General features: G+C 35.4%; 3 protein-coding genes across 4 annotated transcripts; all 3 read left to right on the top strand.

Annotated features, from left to right (window-relative positions):
* Positions 1-588: 588 nt before the first annotated feature.
* LOC123886612 (protein MAIN-LIKE 1-like) lies at positions 589-2,780 on the top strand. The gene is made up of 3 exons (XM_045935917.1): positions 589-1,056; positions 1,162-1,878; positions 1,980-2,780. The coding sequence occupies exons 1-3, from the start codon at positions 589-591 to the stop codon at positions 2,730-2,732; spliced, it is 1,938 nt and encodes a 645-aa protein (XP_045791873.1). The 3' UTR covers positions 2,733-2,780.
* A 4,760-nt stretch (positions 2,781-7,540) lies between these two features.
* Positions 7,541-11,782, top strand: LOC123883768. Of its 2 annotated transcripts, XM_045932661.1 has the most exons (3): positions 7,541-8,990; positions 10,166-10,192; positions 10,736-11,164. In XM_045932661.1, the coding sequence occupies exon 1, from the start codon at positions 7,806-7,808 to the stop codon at positions 8,976-8,978; it is 1,173 nt and encodes a 390-aa protein (XP_045788617.1). In that variant the 5' UTR covers positions 7,541-7,805; the 3' UTR covers positions 8,979-8,990; positions 10,166-10,192; positions 10,736-11,164. The 2 variants fall into 2 exon arrangements, with proteins under 2 accessions (XP_045788617.1, XP_045788616.1); XM_045932660.1 differs by lacking the exon at positions 10,166-10,192 and having other exon boundaries at positions 10,736-11,782.
* A 2,133-nt stretch (positions 11,783-13,915) lies between these two features.
* On the top strand, positions 13,916-17,752 carry LOC123883767. Its single transcript, XM_045932659.1, has 2 exons — positions 13,916-15,380; positions 17,373-17,752. Exon 1 carries the CDS (start codon positions 14,184-14,186, stop codon positions 15,366-15,368), a length of 1,185 nt encoding a protein of 394 aa, XP_045788615.1. The 5' UTR covers positions 13,916-14,183; the 3' UTR covers positions 15,369-15,380; positions 17,373-17,752.
* The last annotated feature ends 703 nt before the right edge of the window (positions 17,753-18,455 follow it).

Raw genomic sequence — 18,455 nt, 5'->3', positions numbered from 1 at the left:
TAAAAAAATTCGGGGAATAGAAATCGTTCGCTTTTTCCTTCGAGCTTTGTTAATCGAAGTTAACTGATATAGAAACAGAAGCTTAACTTTTCATTTCAGTTACGTTTTTTCACATAAACACCAACAACACTACTCCTTCATCCTCTTGTGTGCGATTTTGTGGAAAACTTCAACATCCTACCTCAAACCATTCTTAATCAAGTAAGTTCCATGCATTTACATTCACTCTTTTCTCATTCCATGTTTTTCTTATCACATTCACTCTTTTCTACGTTTTTTTCCCTCCCTGAGTAATTTTCTATCTCAAAATTCTATGTTTGAATTGTTGAATTAATGGTTAGTTGTTAGTTTAGTTAGATGTTAACATGAATGCATGTGATATTAGGTTCAATTTGTGTATGTCATTAGTTGGTATTATGGTCTACACTACGTGTTCAACAAAATGTCTAAGTCAAATTAAATGTGCTTTCATACGAATAATGTTTCCATAGGTGTTAGGATTAAATGTTGATTGAATTATAGTTTGAATTTATCATAGTTTATAAGATTGTATTGAGTGTGAAGATATTTTTCCATGTTAGGATAAATATGGAAGAAAATGTTGGGAGAGGTAGGCATGGCAAGCCAAGCAATTCAAATGCTTCCGCTCGTAGAGAGCTTGTTGCAAATCGCCCTGCCAAACGAGGTCGTAGTAAGCAGCAAGGACCAATTCCGGCGCGAGGGACACATGATGCTGAGGCGGGTGGTTCGCGTACGCGTACACAGTCACGTTTAGGCCAAGCACAAAATGCTGCTGAGGATGATGATTTTGACGCGGATCAATTTCTAAATCAGGATGCCGAGTATGGCGAACCTGAAGAACCGCAACCTGATGAACCGCAAATTGAAGAACCGCAACAACCACCACGACGGAGACCGCAACAACGACCACGGCAACCACGACGAGATGCAGCAAATGAGGGTTATGGAGGAGGACCAAGTGATATGTCATTATTAACACAATACGGAAATCATAGGGCGGTTCCGATATGGGATGCAGAACCAGATGATCACGAGGTACCGTTAAGTGTATTAATTGTTTTATTAAATATATTAATTGTTTTAAATACCGTGATTATGTTAATTAAGTTTTCAATGTTTTGTGTTGTTGGAATTTTTCAGGTTTTAAAGAGGACTCTGCGTTGCCAAGCTAGCGGGAAAAAGGTTATAAATATCATCAAACAGCCTCGTAGTGAGAGGTGGTTTTGGGATCCAATAGAAGCATCGGGATTGGAGCCGCTTACCCGTGTCAATTTTAGCGTACTTGACTATGGGGTTATATGGGCATTTGTTGAAAGATGGCATCCGGAAACAAGTACTTTCCACCTTCCGTTAGGTGAGCTCGGCATCACATTGGACGATGTACAATGTCTGTTACATCTTCCAATCCAAGGAAAGTTGTTGAACCATACGAAGATGTCAAGGGGAGAAGGGGCTGACATGGTTAGTTCATATCTAGGAGTTGAGCGAGAGGAGATTGATATAGCATTTGCCGAAACCAACGGGGTACATTTGAAGCATAGTACCCTGCAAACTCTATACACAACAAACCAGACGTTTGCCGAAAGAGCGATTGCTGAAAATAAGCCGGCGCATGTTGTTAGGCTTTACAGGGAGAGGAGCGTAAGGGCTTTTATGCTACATTTGGTTTGTTGTACCATATTCAGCAACAAGAGCAGTTACTACGCGGATGTTGTATATTTGCAGTACTTTCAAGATTTGTCATGCGTTCATGAATGGAATTGGGGTGCTGCTGCTCTTGTTCATCTGCAGCATTATTTGGATCACGGGTCTGCGGTTAGCACGACTCAGATGGCTGGCTACATGTCATTTCTTCAGGTAAAAATATATGAGCGTTATATAAGATATTATTTGTATTTGTCTAAGTTGTCACATAGACTATGTTTGGCTATAATGAATCTTGTTCGTCATACTTTCAGGGATGGATTATTGCGCACTTTCCGAGACTTAGTGTGTGGGTGGAGGCTCCTAGATATACAGCGAACATGCCACTAAATTCAAAGGTTGTTCCTGGGCAAGGACATAAGGATGCAGCTGGATATAGAAGCAGTTTGGACAATATTCAAACTTACGATTGCGTGTTCAGCCCGTATGATGCCCACCGACAAGTGCGACCTTTGATAAATGCATGTTGGTTTTCTGGATGGTTAAGGTGTGGTAAATTGAAAGCCAAGCATTTGCCGGAACGTGTGCTAAGACAATTTCAACATGTGCAAGGCATTCCAAGAAACCCGAGTATGTCTGCAACGCCGGGGATGAACTTGTGTGAGATAGATCGTGTGTTTACGGAAGAGTTGGAACTGAGGATGATAGATGAAGAGATGAGGGGTCGGCCTGTTACAAGCCCGTGGGACACTGAACCCGGATATATGTCATGGTTTTATAGAGTGTCGCATCCAGTTATGCGACCCGTACAAGCTCCTGAATCACCACCAAGGCCACTTAATTTAGAGGTGTTAATAGAGGCGGCAGAAGCAAGAAATGACCCTAATCTAATGCAAGTTTGCCGGAGTGTCAAGGTTGAGGTTGAAAGGGCAGTTCGCGATGGTGAGGCGGTTGAAGGAACTCCAATTCATGGTACTTTGCAGCGGATTCTGAATTTGCTTAATCCGATACTTGCTTATAGGCGAATTAAGCGGGGGAGGGGGACACGCTACAACACTCGGGGGTAGACTTTGTTTGTTTTTGTAACTTTAATGTTGACGTGGTTGTTTAGAAACTTTGATGTTTGTTTTTAATTTTGATGTAACTTTGATTATGACAATCGGATGTAGTACACTACGTATTTTAGTATCGTTTAATTCGTAATTTGTTACCGGTTGTTACGTTTTTATTAATCGCTAAAATATTTTTAGATTGAATGGTTAATATGTTGATGCTCTGACATATATAACATACTAAAATGTGGTATAAACAAGTTTGGACCTCAAATGTGTAAAGGTGGTGCAAGGCAGACACTACATTGACTGGTTAAAAAACTTAAACGGAAAATCCTTAAATTGAGTTTAATTATTCCTTAAATTGATTAATTAAAAAACTTACAACTTACAATTTTAATTCAAACATTCATTAACTGAAAATTACGTAACATAATATAAAATTCAACAACAATATAAACGGAAAATCAAAACATAAACGGAAAATCAACAACATAAGGTAGCATACAAACGTGGATATTTCGGATCAATTTCTATCCAGTCGAACATTTTTCTCACATCTTCATCATCTTTCAACTCTTTCCATTCATATTTCCGTGGTGCATCATCATATCCTCCAACATGGTCAGCAGCCAGATCGATGTATGATTCATAATACGCTAGTTTATTTATTTTGATTTGTCTAGCGTATTTGAAGCGATACATGACTTCAATCGTATTTTTGATAGATTGAAGAGTTGTTAAAGTGTTTTTCAAATCAACGCAGAACAACTCGTCGTTACCGCGAAACTTGACTGAAAATGGATAAAAAGTCGCTAAATTGTTTTTAACAACCCGTTTTGAAGTACTCATTTTGTAGAAAACGATTTCAATTATTTTCTAACTGTCCCTATACGTATTTATAATACATAGAAATCAATAATATCCACACAAAAAAAAAGGCCGGTGCAATATCGACCACGAAATATTGTCGGTGCAATATCGACCACAAAATATTGTCGGTGCAATTTCGATCATTTTTCACATGAATACCTACCTTTCTTCAATCCCCCCCATCAAGTCTCTTATACCCCCTATCATTTTTCGCAAAATTTTAATTTATTTCGACCCGCAGAACCCGAAATATATGTTTCGATTGATAAAACCCGAATTACTGGAACATTTCGGTTGATAAAGCTCGAATTATGCAGAAACAAGGCCAGGTTATGCAGAATCACTTGCAGAACCACCTCAAAATCGTCGAGGTCAAAACCTGTTTTTTCTTTCATTTCATTTCCAAAATTATATCAGGCTAAATACAATTTGTTACAACATTTCATAACCAAAGTTTCATAATCATATTTCATAACAATAATACCAAAGTTCAATATACAATAATACCACATTTCATAACCAAAGTTCATGAGTAAATTGCGCATACAAAGTTAATATGTTACAACGCATAATCGACATGGTATACATCAAAAAATAATGCGCTTAGCTACCCTTTCAAAAAATAGTGCGCTTAGCTACCATTTCAAAAAATAATGCGCTTAAATAATTCAAAATGAAACTACTAAAATCAACTACAATTCGAGCGGATCGTCTTTGCTACCCTTTCCAATCGTGGCTAAGTCATCGCCTACTCTTTCAATGGTCAACATCTCACCAAACTTTTGCATTCTATCCAAAAACATGGGCTCCTATTCTGCAGCTTCTTCGGAACAATAGTTTTTCCACTGATGAGCCGTTGGAGGTATCGGACATCCTACTTTCAACCGCACTAACACAAAGTGGTCAGCGAGCGCGCCGATGCAAATAATCTTGGAATCCAAGTCTGACGTGTCTGATGGAGGTTTGCCACGCAATGGGAAACAAGTTCTAGATGCTCCACACCTTTCCATATTTGATAGTTGAACAACAACCCTCTGAAAATGAGTAGCCACAACGTAACCCATATCCGGAAAAGTAAACCATTTGTCCTTGGTTGCAAAAGCATGTTTACTCCTTCTCGGTGGTGGGAAAAGTGCATCCGTGACATACTTGTAACGCTCAGAATCGAACAACTCCACATATAATTCCTTATGCAATCTCAGCTCCCTCTCCATGTTCAGTCTGATCAACTCAAAATCTTGTTGATTTCCTTTTTGGTGCAAAGCTACCACACAGTATCCACAATAACCGTCACCTTCAACATCAATAATATCTTCGATAAATGGGTGCATGAACTTCGGCATATGGTTGATAAAAGGAATTTCAGGAGGTGCTGGAGTCAAAGTACTGATGACGAGTTCTTTAGGCACCTCAGGCACTGTTTGTGAAGTCGACGGCTTTGACTTTGTTGGTTTCGACTGAGATGCCTGTGTAGCTGCAATATGATCATCAACATGCTCCCACCGAGACTTATCCCTGCTCGTGGATCTTGTGACACGAACTGATTTTTTCTTTCTAGCACCTTTTGTTTTTGCCTTTTGAAGCGGAGGTTTCACAGAGGTGGTTTCTGGATATGCAATGAGACGAAGTTGATTCCTAATATCATTCTTCACGCTAACATTAGCTGTTTCAACTGCCTTGTCCAACTCGTGGTTATGTTTGCCGTTTACAACGGTCAAATGCCATGTTTTATCGGCATGACAATAACCACAGAGTCGAAATGGACAGCCACATTTCCTCGTGTCGGTTTGATCAGATTTTAGCTTCTTATTTGTTGACACGTACCGGCCTCCCCGCTCGCAATCCAACCTGAAATATTGCTTCCTCATATCGCTGCCGTTGTCGGATTTGCCAATTACAATTGCAAACTTTAGCTTTAAGGCAATCTCCCGAGCCCATCTAATCAACTCATCTCGGTCAGGGGTTGCCATTTCAGTGTAAAAATGATCCGATGTATCAATCTCATATGCAACAGGTCTAGATGGAGGTTTATCAGGCGGAACCTCAACAATTCCCGGGGCACAGATACCTAGCACAAGCTCTCGTTTGCCCGCCATAACTACATAATATAAGAGGGATAAACACATAATTAGCCACATATAATACAAGCCGCATATACTACATATAGTACTAATGTAATATTACTTAATACATATAAAATTGGTAGCACATTCTATAATCCATAACAGCCAAGGCAATGCAAGCAAAACAGATAGACCTAAGGCAATGCAATGCAAGCAAAATAGATAGTCAAGGCAAGTAAAGACAGTGCAAAAATTAAAGTTCCAGTTATTTCGGGGCCTATCAACCGAAGGAATCCTTCGGTTAGGCTTGGCAAGCAAACACGTTTAAACTGACACAAAATCAAAAGTTCCAAGAACTTCGATTCGTATTCCCCGAAGGATTCCTTCGATTGATAAAGCCCGAACGATATGTGTCAGAAAAACCTACGAACCTAGCATACATGACAGTTGAAAATAAACGAAATTAAACGGTAGATTACCTTAATATTGTGCTTCAAATCGGCTTCCAACCCTTAGCAAACGTTCCAAACTTGATTTTAAGCATCAAACTGAGTGAAAAACGGATTGGATTTTGGGATCTCTTTTGGTAGTGTGGGGATGAAGTATTGAAAGTGATGAAGAATGTGAGAGGTTGGTTTCTATATAAACATACTTCGATTCATAAAGCCCGAATTAATAAGCGAGTGGTTTTTAGAACTCGAAGTTTTTATTTTTTCGAGTCGTAAAGCCCGAATTTGCTAACCGAAAATTTGGACATTTTGGAAGGGCAAACTGGGATTTAAGGGGGGTATAAAAGAAACGTGGGGGGTGGGGAGAGAAAATATCGGTGATTATACTTTGATTAGTTGATTTACACAGCAACAAAAATTATGGATTTAGAGTTTGGACTTTTCTTTTTTAAATCATTTTTAAAAAAGCCGAAACAAACGGGAACAAAAATCTGATTCCCTCTTTCCTCTTATATTTCATCGTTTTATTGAATTTTTTTTTTACCACTAATAAGTAATAATAGAGCATGTTTGTTTCAGCTTTAAAAATATGGATTTTTTTTTTATTTTTAAAATTATATTTTTTAAAATAGATTTTCCAAATATTACAAGTTTTTTATATTTGTTTTTTCTAAATTGAAATATTAATTTTGACATCATATAACATAAACATACATTATTGAAGATTAAAACATAGTCGGTCTAAGGCCGGATACCAAGTTTTCAAAAAAAAAAAAAAAAAATCAAAATCACAATTTTTAAAAAAAAGTTGTATTTCACAATTAAGTGATTTTTTGAAATTTTGATATCCAAAAAAAGTTTCAATAAAATGATCAAATACCTAATATAACATTTTAAGAATAAGTATACAAACAAAATTTTCATATGAAGCTTTTATAAAAAGTTTCTTTGTAATTTTATTTTACACAAAATTATGTAACACTACAAAAATCTATTTTAAAAAATCTATAACAAACAGGCGGCTCGGTCCACCGTAATGTTTAATGTGGTTCGGAAGTCGGTTATAACATGAAGTGGTTCCAACCCCTCCTGAATCCCGATCGTAGTTGCAGCGGACCGAACTATGATGCTTCCTATCAAGTTCAACGTCGATCACCACTAGACCAACTAACGATTTGTTACTTGTAAGAACTTTAAAAAAGAATTTATTTTGTCGCACCACCTATTTATCGTGCGCCCTATGTGTTTCCATTTAAGTGACATATATTATAAAAATGAGAATTTTTTTATAAATTTGGTAGATGTTGTCCGTTGTTACTTTATCCGCTACTTAAGCAGTGTAGTGGACGTTATAAAAAAAAACTAGTAGAGTGTCTTTGAAGTGTATTCGCTACTTAAGCAGCAGACAGAAATATAAATTCGTAGGATAGGTGAGAAAATGAATTGGATGACGGATGACCTATTAATCCCAAAGTTCAATGGACTAGCCGAACCTAACCCGACCCAATTGGAGCAAAGCCAAAAAGACTCCGGCTGTCCTGGTTGAGAGTCATTGCATTCAGAGAGTCCGATGAACACAGTAAAGTTCATATAAGAACGAGAGAAGCTCCTCCCGCCACAAGGTATATAATATCATTCCTTCATTTCATGTGCTGTGTTTCTGTGTTTTTCAATTTCTTCATTACCCTTTCATTCATATAAATATGACACCTTTTACAATGTTCACTTCACATCGCCATAGAACTTTTCTCTACCTCAACAAAGCCTTAAACCCTAACCCTCTTTTCCCATCACTATTTTCTCTGCATTTCTGCACCAATACTTCAGATTCAACTTCTTTTGCAATCTCCTACCTCATCAACAATTTTGGGTTTTCCCCACAATGTGCTTCCAAACTTTGTTCCACTTACAATGTTCGTTTCAAGACAACCAAACAACCTGATTATGTTCTCAACTTCTTTAGAAACCAAGGTTTCATTGATTCCCAAGTTGGCAATATGATTTCCAAAGCACCATGGTTACTTACTTGCAACCCCTCCAAAAGGGTGTTGCCAAAGTTTCAATTTTTACTATCCAAAGGTGTTTCAACCTCTGACATTGTTACCCTAATTACTAAGAGACCCGTCATCCTTTCTCCGAGTTTGAAGAATCATATAGTCCCGACTTATGAATTGTTGCATAGATTCTTCAAATCTGACAAGGACATTATTGCTTGTGCAATTGGCAATCCAGGTATACTTGTTAACCATTTTGTGCCACAGAACATTAAATTGTTGATTGAGAATGGAGTGGTAGACTCGAACATTTCAAACATGCTTCGGGTACAGAGCACTGTACTAAGCACAAATGACAATGATTTTTTGAAAGTGGTGGAGGAATTGAAGGATTTGGGGTTTAATCCTTCACAGTCACTTTTTTATGTAGCACTGATTGCCAAAATAAAGGTAACAAAAACTAGGTGGGAAGAGAAAGTTGCTGCCTTTAAGAAATGGGGTTGGTCTGATGAAGATGCTCTTGAAGCGTTTAAAAAGCAGCCTCATTGTATGTTAACATCTGTTGATAAAATTAATTCAGTGATGAGCTTTTGGGTTAATCAGTTAGGTTGGGATGCTAGGGCCATTGTCAAACTACCAAGGGTTTTTGGGTCTAGTCTAGAGAGAAGGATCATACCAAGGGCCGCAGTTCTGCAATATATTCTGAAAAAAGGTTTCCTGAAAAAGAAAGCAAGCTTAACTACTCCATTTATAGTCACTGATAAGTCGTTCCTTGAAAGATATATAAACCGTTATAAGGAAGAGTCATCTTATCTATTAAAGCTTTATGAAGAAAAACTGGATCTTGCACACGCCAGGGACGAAACTGATACTATGTCATGAACAACTTTTCAGGTATTTTAACCTTAATTTGTTATCTTGTTTCTTATTCGATTTGAATACTTTTTGGTACAAGCTGTAATTGTAGCTAGCTAATTTGTTTCATTTCCTAATCAGTCAAATGTTGGTTTTGTTTTGATTGATATTTTTTTCAAAATCATGATATATATCAGTCTAAATATGATGGTTTCGTAGTAAATTACTTGCATTTATCGCAATGGAATACTTTTTTTGTGATTGTGTCATTTCTTGATCCATGTTTATATAGTCCAATAGTCTATGGCATAAGTTGAGCTAAAGTGGATTAGGTTGCTGAGTTCGAACTAATTTTATGTTCTAGTAGTATGGTAGTAACTTCGCAAATACCAAAAATGCAAATAATTGTGCTCTGATGCAGTTGTCACTTGTCATAATGATCACATTATATTTGTGAAGAGCTCCCAAACTCAATATTAAGGTTATAATTATGATTATCAACTACAATTATTCAAAACACTATGCAATTATCCTATGTAGTCAATTGCGCACTATAGCAAAATAGCATAGCAGTGGTAGTTTCGGCACAACGTCATCTCTCAGTGAGATGCTGATAGGACTCGATCTCGAATTCTCGATTACAATTGAACATTGATAAGTAGTAAAATATAGAGCAGAATAGCAACAACTGTTATATATATAATCCAATAGAATCAACGTGTTTCTATGGCAGAATCACAGTTTATGATTGAATGATAAAATGCAGAAAATGTAAAGGTAAACTAGGCAATTCGAGAAGCCTAGGGATCTCCTAATTTGAGTCACCAAATTCTTGCTTAACTTTTCCACAAGTACCTTTCTCCTTTTATACTCTCAAATTCCCCAATTCTCTCTCCTTCACACAAGCCGCACTTCTGCCACCTCATCATTCCTATCACTAAGTTAGTTACAACACTAGTGAGAATGCTTCTCTGTTGCACCTCTATGTTCCTACTTACATACACCTCACCAATTCTATCAGACGCCTGCAGCAATGGTGGTTGTAGCAGCTGCAAATTGCGAATATCCCACTTTCCGCTATACCGCTATGGCAATATAGGCTCACTAAAGTTATTAAAGAAAACAATGGTTGATATGTTTCATTTGATTTAAGGAAAATAAGATTTGATTCAATTGCTACGTTTCCAGCTAACAATGTAAACTCGTTATTGTAGGTTCACACAAAGGAAGGCTTATGCAATGTAATTTTTCTGATTTCTAAATACTTTTCCTCCGGTTCTCTAAACATCATTGTTCCAAGGGAATATTTAATGTAGTTTCTATTACTGATGTACATTGAGATTCAACGTTTTTGTTGTCTTCTTGAGCTACTAAGGCCCATTTTAGGTGAATATCTTATCCACCTCTTAGGTATAGTTTGCAATATATTTTTCTTTTATAAAAAATGGAAATGGAAAAATTCCCATTGGGAGACTGTTTGGCAGATTTCACTATTGTTTTAGATCAAATTCTGCAGAAAAAGTATCAGCATCATCATATCTACTTTCATAATTTCATTTGAAGTTGAATGATAAGTTCTATTGTAATATCATGAAGCTCATACTGCTTGATAAGTATTTGCAAAATATCCATTGTAGTTAAAGTAGCATAACATATCGTTTAGAAGTGCATCAAATCTATTAGCAATTGGATATATTATGTTTTAATGACTTGGAGTTTTTACTGTTACTTTACAGTACCACCTCGGTAGAGTTAACGCACTTAATATTGCTATGTGGTCGCAGGATGATGTAAATGGCTGGTTGCCTGAAGTAAAAGTTTTCCAAAGTGCATCAGAGGCTTTTACAAAGATCGTCGCTGGAGCTATGCTGTGCCAACCTAGAGTAGGTGCTTCCTCGCCCATTGAAGTCTGTCCAAAGCATCATAATATTGAGGGTTCTGATTTATAACTGCTCAACCCTCTCAAATTTTATCTATGGTCTAAATTGATAGTAAGCGATTATTTTCTGGGACCAGATTAGATTGATATTTACATTGTCTCCAAATATGACATTGATCTTTTTATTGATTCTATTAAATCATTTTACTATGATTTACTATGAATCTTTTACTATGAATCTTTGTTTTTGACACTCACTCTCAAACTTATAAGCATGACTACTTTCACATTTAAATTCTGAATCATTTCTAGCCAAAGTGTAGTTTAATTTTAACAGTTGCTTCTAATGTGCACCACTTACACCATATCTTTTTTTTTCTTAAAGAAAAATCTTATTATTATAGGAAAATTTGATAATCACAACAATGTCTTTCTTTTATTTCTTTCCGTAATTTTTTATAGAAGTCATTCTTCAGCAATCCTTCTTGAATTGTTCATACTAAGAGGACGTTCTTGCAAAACTATCCTCCGGTTCTAGAAAAACTGAGAAGGGTTCTTCTTGTATATATGGCAAACTTTGTGGCAAACTTCCTTTCTGCATATGTGAGAGGATGAGTATTAATGAACATTCATTCTCTGATCTAAGTGCTGAGTAGTCAGCCCATGGGATAGAGATGGACCAGGTCACGACTTAGGGATAAGTCCGAGGAAATAGGCCATGTGGGTTGTATATGGAGGAGGGAGCGGAGCCAACTGCCACAAGAACACAATTATACATTGCAATGTTTGGTCTATACAGAGTTAGAATGATCTGATAGATGGATCATGGATGCCAATAGTCGTAGGCTTGTGAATTGTGATGTTTGCAGTTTCATTGTGATATTTTTTTTAGTCAACTAGATTAGTGATTAAAAATTCACCTTTTAAGGTAAATAAATGAATTGTCAAAGGCTCGAACTAGACTCCTGCATATATAACACAACATCTCTATTAATTGAGTCATGCTTACGATTGATTGTGCTTCATCTTATATTCTATGTCAGTAAAATAGACCACTATTTGACAATAAAATAAATTGAGTCAAAGTTTTTGTTTGTTTGTTCACAAGAGTATCTAAAAACAAATGAGTAGATTGAGTTTATGAAATATTACCACCGTATTCAAGTAGATCATTTAAGACAAAGACAAATATCAAAGGTGTAAGCGTTGTTTATTTTTTTTCTTGCTAAGATTTGAATTTTGGATCTCCAATTTTTTAACTTTTAAAACTCAACTGGTTGATTTGTCAAAAAAAAAAAACTCAACCGGTTGAGTTATCCATCCTACCCCGAGTGATTTAACATTTGATTTTATTTGTGTTAGCACACTATAATCAATCAATGATATAACAAACACAACAAAGAAAAGTGACTTGGGGGAAAATGATTTGCAAAATTTAACCTTGTGATTTATTCATTGACATGTTAACAACTCTGATGAAATTACAATAAAATCCTATTAAAAAATAAAACTTCAAAAGTTAATGACATATAAATAATTAATTCGTATGGATAATTTTATATGATTTTTCTCACACATGTTTAAAATACTATAAAAAATTTCTTTAACAATATTTAGAATTTTTTAACATGAATTAAATATGAATACTTTAATTTTAAAAACATAAAAGTAAAAAAAAAAAATTGACTTAGAAATTTTTTACAATGTTCTAAACATGTCTGTAAAATAATCATTTAAAAATACACATCGAGGTTTAATAGCATGCACTAAAACTAAGTGATTATAGAAAACGAGACTAAAACTTTTTTTTTTGAATGGCACAAAACTAAAACTAAGTACATAATAATTTTGTTTTGACCAAAATATGCCAGTTTTTTTTTTTTTTTTATATAAAATATGTCACTTTTTTATATAGATTTGATAATTTGATAAGAACCAAAAATATATTTAACTCTTTAGATTACTTTTTTTTTTGGTTGATTTTAGATTACTTCATCTAATCCTTTTATAAAAAAAAACTTTTACTTTTTAGATTCATTAAATGATTAATATATCTAATCTATTTTTTAGACCAAATACATTTATCATTCCACATATCTAAAAAGTAAAAAATTTGAACCCGGAGTATAACACATCATTATTTTTTAAAATAGGGATCAATTATGTGAGGGTAAACCCACTTGGGTTGATGCATTGATATTGGTTTGGGACCTGGGAGTGTGCTCCTCTTGTGGTCTGAGGTTCGATTCTCTCTGGCGCCAATTTGGGTGAACTAATTTAGCTTCTTCAAAAAAAAAAATTATGTGAGGGTAAAAAAAAAGAGTTTCAAGCTAACAACACAACTCATGATTGATTTAGATTCTCTACATTTAAAATTTTACATTTACCTATGCTTTTTTTATTTTTATTACAAAAAAAAATGATATTCATTCATTCAAATTGATAAAATATATCAAATACAACCACATAATCAATATCGCTAAAAACGTAAAGGACAAATCAGCGAACAAAACTCACAGCATTTAATGTCTTCGAATTTGCAGCGTTGATGTCCAAATCATTGGTTGAATCTGTAATTGACTGAAGCCGATCTTTCGATAGAAATCAAACGAACACAACAACAATACAGGACAACAAAAGCGTCACACAAGACGACAAACAACACAACACCACATTCAGACGACGAAATCACAAAAAAACAAACACAAAAGAAAAAAACTTGATCAATATCAGACTCAACTGAATGTGAGAACCCGCCAGGATAGCAAAATAAGTCACCAGTACCGTCAAACTCCATCATAATACTTTATGGAATGGTAACAGAACTATTGGCTACCTAATCATTCCATTCATAAGGTGGTAATGGATGACCATAAAACGGCTGTTGATCCTTTCGATGTAAGTTTCTGCGTCATTCCTAATGCTAATGAAAGGTTAACAAACATCGATAAATGGAGCATAGCGAATCAGAGTTGCTATGATGTAAATTTGGCAAACAAATATGCCTTTTACACGGTGAGACGGACCAAATCGCTTACAATAGAGGGGTTATTTTAGGTTAAAAAAAAAAATCCTAAAACCACCTATCTCTCTCCCCGAAGAACAAAGGAAAAAGTGTTAGAAAAAAGAGAGAATTTTTTTTTCCTCTATAGAAAACTAGGGCCTACATTTACCTATGTTTAGTGCAAACATAAGATAGAGAACAAGAAGAGATAGTATAATATCCTGTAATTAGATGATAATGACAAAATTGAGCTTAAAAATCAACTAATATCCGTGAATGTAGGATTAAGTTGATTATTAAGCTCAACACTTCAACACTCAACAACACCATCTAACTTCAGTTCATCATCATGTTGAAGTTCAATTCATGGCGCCACAAAACCCTAATCTATTATCACAACCCCTTAGCATTTTCACAATCCCCAAACCCTAACCCTCTTTTCCACCATTACCCATCACTATTTTCCCTGCATTTCTGCACCAATACTTCCGATTCAACTTCTTTTGCAGTTTCCTACCTCATCAACAATATTGGGTTGTCCCCAAAATCTGCTCCCAAACTTTGCAAAACTTACAATGTCCGTTTCAAGACTGCCCAAAACCCTGATTTAGTTCTTAATTTCTTTAGAAACCATGGTTTCTCAGACACACAATTACGTAATATCATTGCAAAATCACCATGGCTACTTTCCTGCAACCCCTCCAAAAGGGTATTGCCAAAGTTTCAATTTTTACTCTCCAAAGGTGCTTCTAACTCTGACATTATTAACCTTGTCAGTAAGAACCCTACGGTCCTGTCTCCAAGTTTGGAGAATCATATAATCCCAACCTATGAATTGCTTTATAGATTTTTGCAATCAGACAAGGACATTATTGCTGCTGCAGTTCAAAATCCAGCTTTACTTATTCACCATTTTGTGTCACATAACATTGGAGTGATGATTGAGAATGGAGTGACAGATTCAAACATTACAAGAGTTCTTCGGATACAGAACATCGCGGTATGCAGAAGTGGCATTTTGAATGTGGTGGAGGAATTGAAGGATTTGGGGTTTAATCCTTCACAAACAATTTTTTATGTGGCACTGATTGCCAAAAGAACTGTAACCAAAACCCGGTGGGAAGAGAAAGTTGATGCCTTTAAGAAATGGGGTTGGTCTGATGAAGATGTAAAAGAAGCATTTAGAAAGCATCCTCACTGTATGTTATTATCCATTGATAAAATTAATTCAGTGATGAGCTTTTGGGTCAATCAGTTAGGTTGGGATGCTATGGCCATTGCCAAAACGCCAAGGGTTTTCGGGTCCAGTCTGGAAAAAAGGATCATACCAAGAGCCTCGGTTGTGCAATATCTTTTGAAGAAAGGTTTGCAAAAAAAGGAAGCAAGTTTAACTTCTCCATTTATAGTCACTGCTAAGTCGTTCCTTGAAAGATATATAAACCGTTATAAGGAAGAGTCATCTTATCTATTAAAGCTTTATGAAGAAAAACTGGATCTTGCACACGCCAGGGACGAAACTGATACAATGTCATGAACAACTTTTCAGGTATTTTAGCCTTAATTTGTTATCTTGTTTCTTATTCGATTTGAATACTTTTTGGTACAGGCCGTAATTGTAGCTAGCTAATTTGTTTCATTTCCTACTCAGTCAAATGTTGGTTTTGTTTTGATTGATATTTTTTTTTCAAAATCATGATGTATATCGGTCTGAATAATGCCTGATAGTTTCGTAGAATACACGTAAAAGTTGAAATTTTCTTGTATTTATGGGCATGGAATACTTTTTGTGATTCTGTCATTTCTCCATCCTTGTTTGTATAGTCCAAAGCTCTATGGCATAAGTTAAGCTATACCGGATTAGGTTGCTGAGTTCGAACTAATTTTAAGTTCCAGTAGCAATTGTAGCAACTTCGCAAATATAAAAAAAAATGCAAATAATTTTTTACAGATGCAGTTGTCACTTGTCATAATGGTCACGGTATAATTGTTAAGATCTCCCAAACTTAATACTATGGTTGTAATTATACAATTGTCCTATGTTGTCAATTGAGAACTATAACAAATAGCATAGCTGTGGTAGGCTTCGGTAAGTTGCCATCTCCCCGAATGACGCCTTCAGCTATGGCGGTTGTAGCAGATGCGAATTGCGGAAATCCCACTTTCCGCTATACCGCTATGGCAATCTAGACTCACTAAAGTTGTGCCTAATGGAGATGAGATGAGGAGTTAGAGGTGGAAGAACAAGAGTTTGAATCAAGTGATGAACAATATAACATTGATCATTGATGTGGTGGAACATAAAGTGAAAATGAAGTAGATTTGATTTCTTTTATAACTTAATTTTAATGGCTCGTCATTTTCTTTACTTAGAACTTGATTTTTTTATTGTATTTTGATGGGATGTCATTTTTTTTTAATTAGAACTTATTTTGATAGGATATGGCAAAGTTGATTATAATTATTAAGTATGATTGTCCCTTTAATTTTGTATATTTTTCTATTTCGAGTATTTATGTATCTTGTTTATATTTGCTTTGTACATTGTTTGTTAGTCTTCACAATAGCGGTCATCCTGCTATCCGCTATAGCATTTTTGGGGTTCAGCGCTATGTGCCACTATCTGGGATTAACAGCGTAGCAATTAGCATTATGACATAGTCACATAGCACTTGACTTTTGCTGATTGTTAGTTTTACCTTTTGGCCTACTGATATAGATATGGTAGAGTCGGGTCTAAATATCATAGTTCATAAGTATTATTTTGACTAATGCCTATTGGTATTTTATATGATTACATCATTCATTCAACAAAGAAATTTCTGTAACAACCTAACTTAAACTACATCGACAAAGTTATTTGAGTTGTTGAACTCACTCATCTTTTGTATATGTCAACCTATTCCAACTAGCAATGTAAACTCATTATTGCAGTTTCACACAATTTCCGAGGAAGGCTCATGCATTAGTAAGTAATGTTTCCGATTTCTAAATACTTTTCCTATGGTTCTCTAAACATCATTGCTCCAAGGGAATATTTAATGTAGTTTATATTACTAATGTACATTGAGATTCAACATTTTTGTTGTCTTCTTGAGCCACCAAGGCTCGTTGTTTTAATTTCATGTTCCCATTTTGGGCGAATATCTTATCCACCTCTTAGATATAGTTTGTCTCTTTCCTTTTGAAAAATGGAAATGGAAAAATTCCAATTGGAGACTGTTTGGCAGATTTCTTAGATCAAATTTTGACTGTCTGTATGTGAAGAGGAGTGATGTATTGTTTTTACGGACTGATGTTGCTGTTCGATTGACATTCCGCAGAAGTTCTATAGTAATATCACGGAGCTCATACTGCTTGATAAGTATTTGCAAATATACATCGTAGTTGAAGTAACTTAACATATCGTTTAGAAGCGACTCAAATCTATTAGCAATTGGATATATTCATGTTTTAATGAACAGCTTGTAGTTTTTACTATGATCTTATAGTACTGCCCCGGTAGAGTTAACATTTTTCAAAAATTGCCATATGGTCCCAGGTTGATGTAAATGGTTGGTTGCCTGAAGTAAAAACTTCCTAAATTTTCCACAGTGCATCCGGGGCTTTCACAAAGATCATGTCGTGGCTGGAGCTATGATGTGGCCAACTAGAGGAAGTGCATTCTTGATCGAACCGCACAGCAGGCTTGCCAAGCACTAAAGGGTTCTAATTTCTAACTAACCAACCCTCTCAGATATTCTCTATGTTTTTTTCCCTCTGGTCTAACTTGATGGTAAGTGATTATTTTCTGGGACTTAATTGATACATTGTCTCCAAATATGACATTTGATTTTTATGGATTCATTTTGCTTATTGTTGAATCTTTGTTTTTGACACTCTCTCAAACTTATACGCATGACTACTTTCGCATTTAAGTTCCGAATCATTTCTAGCAAAAGTGCAGTTTAATTGTAATGGTTTGTTCTACTGTGCACCACTTACACCATGTCTTTTGTTTTTAAACAAAAATCTTATTATTATAATTCATCAAATGTGGACAAGTCCAATTCCCACAACTGTGAAATTTTCCATTTGAGTTCCCTGATTCGTCCTTATATTTGTACTCTTACAATATTCACTTTGACTTTCAACTATGTATTCTCTTACCTCACCAGCTTACAATTTCACTTGAATCTATTTACTTCAAAAGTAATTTTCTTAACCTCGGTAATGCTTAATGTCATAAGTTGTCTTTCTTTTCTTTCTTTCTGTAATTTTATTACAAGTCTTTCAGCAATCCTTCTTGTCAGTTCATATTGGGAGGATGCTCCTGTATCCTCTGGTTTGGGAAAGACTTCCGTAAATGTGATTGTCGCACAATCACGTTCTTCTAGTAATGATTAATGAACATTCATTCTCTGATCTAAATATTCATTCTTTCATTTGAAGCAAAAAGTGCATGCATGTAGTTTACCTCGCAGCTGAACTCTGAATTGTCGCAACCTTGTTCCCCTAAGAATTAGAGTGTTGACACCAAAAAAAAAAAACTGCAATTACATCATAATATGTTGCTATTATTATAAATACTTTTTTGTTTTTTGGGTGGGTGGTGTTTAGAGTTCGAACTCAACTAATTAAGTGA

The sequence above is a fragment of the Trifolium pratense genome, linkage group LG5 (assembly GCF_020283565.1).
Source record: "Trifolium pratense cultivar HEN17-A07 linkage group LG5, ARS_RC_1.1, whole genome shotgun sequence".
In the NCBI taxonomy this organism is placed as follows: Eukaryota; Viridiplantae; Streptophyta; class Magnoliopsida; order Fabales; family Fabaceae; genus Trifolium; species Trifolium pratense.
Note: the sequence above shows the minus strand (reverse complement) of the source record. Positions and strands in the feature narration are given on the sequence as shown.

Excerpts from the sequence above, each read along its gene's own strand:
- LOC123886612 (XM_045935917.1), top strand. The coding sequence starts at position 589 with ATGGAAGAAAATGTTGGGAGAGGTAGGCATGGCAAGCCAAGCAATTCA. Across the intron at positions 1,057-1,161 it reads CAGAACCAGATGATCACGAG|GTTTTAAAGAGGACTCTGCG; the intron begins GTACCGTTAAGT and ends GGAATTTTTCAG. Across the intron at positions 1,879-1,979 it reads GCTACATGTCATTTCTTCAG|GGATGGATTATTGCGCACTT; the intron begins GTAAAAATATAT and ends TCATACTTTCAG.
- LOC123883767 (XM_045932659.1), top strand. The coding sequence starts at position 14,184 with ATGTTGAAGTTCAATTCATGGCGCCACAAAACCCTAATCTATTATCAC.
- LOC123883768 (XM_045932660.1), top strand. The coding sequence starts at position 7,806 with ATGACACCTTTTACAATGTTCACTTCACATCGCCATAGAACTTTTCTC.